We start from the raw sequence: 4,081 nt of genomic DNA on the forward strand, positions 1-4,081 counted from the left end.
TTGGAGAATATGCCCCCTGAAGGAAGATGCCTCTCTATGCCCAGTAGAGAGCCTCAAGGTCTATCTTCGCAGAACTTCGGACTTTGGTGGAGGCCAACTCTTCAAAGGAGAAACATCGGGCAGCGACCTGTCACTGAAACAACTAAGAGCGAAAATCACCTACTTCATTCGCAGAGCGGATCCTGACAGTACACCCGCCGGTCACGATCCTAGAAAAGTTGCATCGTCTCTGAATTTCTTTCAGAGTATGGACTTCGAAAGCCTTAAGAGTTTCACAGGCTGGAAGTCCTCGCGTGTTTTCTTCAAACATTACGCGAAACAAGTGCACGGAGTCAAACATTTTGTGGTAGCCGCAGGTAGTGTTATGAAACCTGCACCTAACTCTGCATAGAACAGCGAGTTACTTGGGACTAACTCTTCGGGTGCCTATGTTGACCCTCGAGCGATACGTAGTGATGTCGAAAACACTTAGTGCTTTCTTATAACTGTTCTTATCCCAGGTGAAATGTCATAGTCGTCACACGAGTGCCGCATGCCTAGAGCATGATGTGTTTTATTTAAAGACTGACGTTCCTCGAGAACGAGTGCCTACTAATAAATTTGAAATTCCCTTTCAGATTCAAGAGCAAGTCTTTATTACTATGTACATTATAAATTGTTGTAAATTAACTTTACATATTATTGCAATTCATTTAAATTTTCTGCAATTGTGAAATAAAATTCTTATTTTATTACTTGTGCGTCTCAATCCGCTCCTACTTATCCTATGAAATACATGTCTGTCATAGTTTTATTATCCCCTTCCTCTTATGGTTAATGAAGATACTAAGGTCTCAACCCTTATTATATATTCACCTATGCAATGTAATATTCCAATACGAATACTTACTCTTCATACCTTAGAGACAAGACAATTCTCCTCTACATACAGTGCCTAACCACCACTCGTCTGGCTTTGAGAATGTTCCTATATGAATGCCAACCATTCAGTCTTGTCTCCAAGTTCTTCAGGTTCTTCTAGCAGGGTGAATAGCCCTTCGATGCCCGCTTTGATCTCGGCATGGCCCGTGAGAACTTCACTGCCAGGGGGGCAGGAAGGTCTCTTCCCTACGGTTCTTTTATTAAGATTACTATGCTACCCTGTTCAAAGCCCTTGGCACTTACTCAATAGGGGAAAATCTACCACGATACATTAATTCTCTGGTATTCTTCCATCAGGACGCCATGGCTTGAGCCCAAAAAACGGATTTTGAGCGAAGCGAAAAATCTATTTTTGGATGAGATAGCCATGGCGTCCCCTGTTGATATACGATGTCTTAAAAGGGAAACCTTTAGGATACTCGCTCCAGAAGTTAGAATTCTGTGATAACCTGTGGTTAAATTCTCTGGGAATATTTAGTAGTGATATACCCAAGGAAGCTACCAAAAAGGAACCTTCCATCAGGACGCCATGGCTATCTCACCCAAAAATAGAGTTTTCGCTTCGCTCAAAATCCGTTTTAACTATGTAAATCTCTAATTATATCAACCTCTATGCTTCAATGTTTGTTCATCAGCACGTATATCGAACTTGTATGGTACATGTATTCTACAGCTTCATCTTGAGTAACGTTTTGTGTGACGGTTGCAAGTTTTCTAGTGTTGCCGGTTGCGGAATTTTCAGCATCTTTATGGGAGAATTTTTCCTATTTTGTGGGATTTTTACCATGAAATTTTAATAAAACCTTAAATCTTGTATTTGAAGATTTATATTTTATGGATTTTTTCCACAATATATTGGTGAAAAAGGGTTATTTGGGTAATGAAGATATCGAAAAAATTCTCTAACGGCAACTCTGTACGGCAAGTCAACACTGGAGTCAAATCATCAGTTTCAGTTGAGATTTCGATGGTTACGCCTAGTGGTGACAATAACATAGATAAGAGTGCGAACAAAATGGGGAAGTGGGCAAAATATAACAAGGGTTTTCAACATTCATGGTTAAAAGACCTCATTTTTGAAAAATGGATCGAAGAAGTTAAAGGTGATGCAAATAAAGCTTACTGCAAGCTATGCAAAAGCGAACTAAGGGCCCACAAAGCTGATTTGAAGAAACATAGTGATTCTGTAAAGCATAAACAAAACATATCAAAAATATCTTCCAAACAAAATTTGAAAACTATGGACTATTTCACAGGAGACAAAGTTACCCGACTTGAATTACAGCTTTCAGCTTATATTGCGTGTCATTCATCAATTAGATCAATTGATCATTTATGTGATATTCTGAAGAAGGATATGCCTTGTTCCTCAAGCTCTGAGAATATGAGATTACATAGAACGAAATGCACCGCCATAATAAAGAAGGTTCTGTCCCCAGTACTCTTAAAAGAAATAGTTGCAGACATAAAAGATTCTGCATTTTCATTAATCATAGATGAATCAACAGATATTGCTTGCATAAAACATTTGTGTGTTTGTGTTCGCTATTACAGTTCATTACACAACAAGATAGTGTCTCAGTTCCTAAGACTAATCCCAGTGACAAGTACCACAGCAGAAGCTTTACATCAGCACATAAAGGATTATTTTCAAGAAATCGGTGTGGATTTGAATAAATGCTTTGCAATAGCGACAGATGGTGCTCAAAATCTTTGTGGATGTCACCATTCTGTGTATATGCTTATGAAAAAAGATATTCCTAATCTCATTCTTTTAAAGTGTACCTGTCATTCACTTCATTTAGCTTGTTCTCACGCATCAGAAGAAATGCCATCTTGTATTGATTATATACTTAGAGAAACATATAACTGGTTTCACAGATCGGCGTTGAGAAGAGAGGATTATATGAAAATTTATAAGCTGATTCATGATGGGAAGGATCCTCTGCAATTTAATACCTTTATCTGGCACCCGGTGGCTAGCCAGAAGCAACAGTGTAAAGAGAGTTCTTGATCAGTGGGATGCACTGAAAACTCACTTTCAGTTTGCAGCTTCTTCATGTGATAAATATGTATTTAGAGAACTCTACTCTATGTACTCTGACCATAAAAATGAACTCTACTTGACATTTCTAAGACCTATTCTAAATGATTTCGAGAGGATAAACTTGCTTTTTCAAAGAGAAGAAGCAGATCATTGAAGCCTACTCAGAGAGCTAGAGTGTTTTACATTGGTGATGCTGAGAAGAGTTTTACTTTCAAATTATGTTAAGCTTGAAGTTGATCTGAATATGTCGTCCATATTTCTCCCTTTAAAAAATGTTGATTTTGGTTATGAATTCACCTCCCTCGTATCCAGTAAGAAACCAGCCAATTTAATTTCAGAGCAAGAATTGCACGATGTAAAATCAAGATGCCACAAATTCCTTTTAAGAGCATGTAAGGAACTACTTTCTCGTCTTCCTGAAAACATGGAGACCTTAAAGAAAATAAAAAACCTTTCACCAACTGTCTGTTTAAGCCACACACGGCCACCTTTCTCTGAACTACCTTTAGAACTAGCTGATCGCTTTGAAATAGCAGATATTGAAGGTCAATGGCGAACTTTGTTGAACTTAGACTGGAATAACATTTGTGATGGAGACATCCCAACTTCAGGAAATCAGTTTTGGACAAAGGCAATTGGTGTGACTTTATTTTAAAAGATATATCGGAGTTTGCATTAAAAGTGTACAGCCTCCCCATAAGTAATGCTCTAGTAGAAAGGGTTTTCTCTAGAGTAACAAGCGTAAAAACCAAGTTGAGAAATCGAATGGGCCTAGATCTCTTAACCTCAATATTAAGGATAAAGACCAGTTTGGAATTAAATGGTAAATGCTGTACAGGATTTGAACCGAAAAGGTCCATGCTAAATTTTGACTCATCAATCTACAAAAATGAAAAAAAATGAGGAAAATGAAGAATGTCTAGTGGATGATTTGCTGGATATATTTGATTAATTTTCAACAAAAGAATAGAAAAGAATTTTATTTACCGTATTTTCATGAAATAAAATGAGAGATAGTTTTTCAAAATTTCATTTTTGAAAGATTAAGACAATTTTATTTTAATTTTCCAACAAAAGAATCTATTTAGTTTAATTGCAAATATGAAACATTTC

At 37.1% G+C, this 4,081-nt stretch overlaps 1 protein-coding gene across 1 annotated transcript; it reads left to right on the plus strand.

The window, feature by feature from the left end:
• Positions 1 to 1,801: 1,801 nt before the first annotated feature.
• Positions 1,802 to 2,935, plus strand: LOC137624630 (zinc finger protein 862-like). The gene has a single exon (XM_068355589.1). It carries the CDS (start codon positions 1,802 to 1,804, stop codon positions 2,933 to 2,935), a length of 1,134 nt encoding a protein of 377 aa, XP_068211690.1.
• Positions 2,936 to 4,081: the final 1,146 nt, after the last annotated feature.

This window comes from Palaemon carinicauda, chromosome 31 (genome assembly GCF_036898095.1).
Source record: "Palaemon carinicauda isolate YSFRI2023 chromosome 31, ASM3689809v2, whole genome shotgun sequence".
NCBI lineage: Eukaryota > Metazoa > Arthropoda > Malacostraca > Decapoda > Palaemonidae > Palaemon > Palaemon carinicauda.

Excerpts from the sequence above, each read along its gene's own strand:
- LOC137624630 (XM_068355589.1), top strand. The coding sequence starts at position 1,802 with ATGAAGATATCGAAAAAATTCTCTAACGGCAACTCTGTACGGCAAGTC.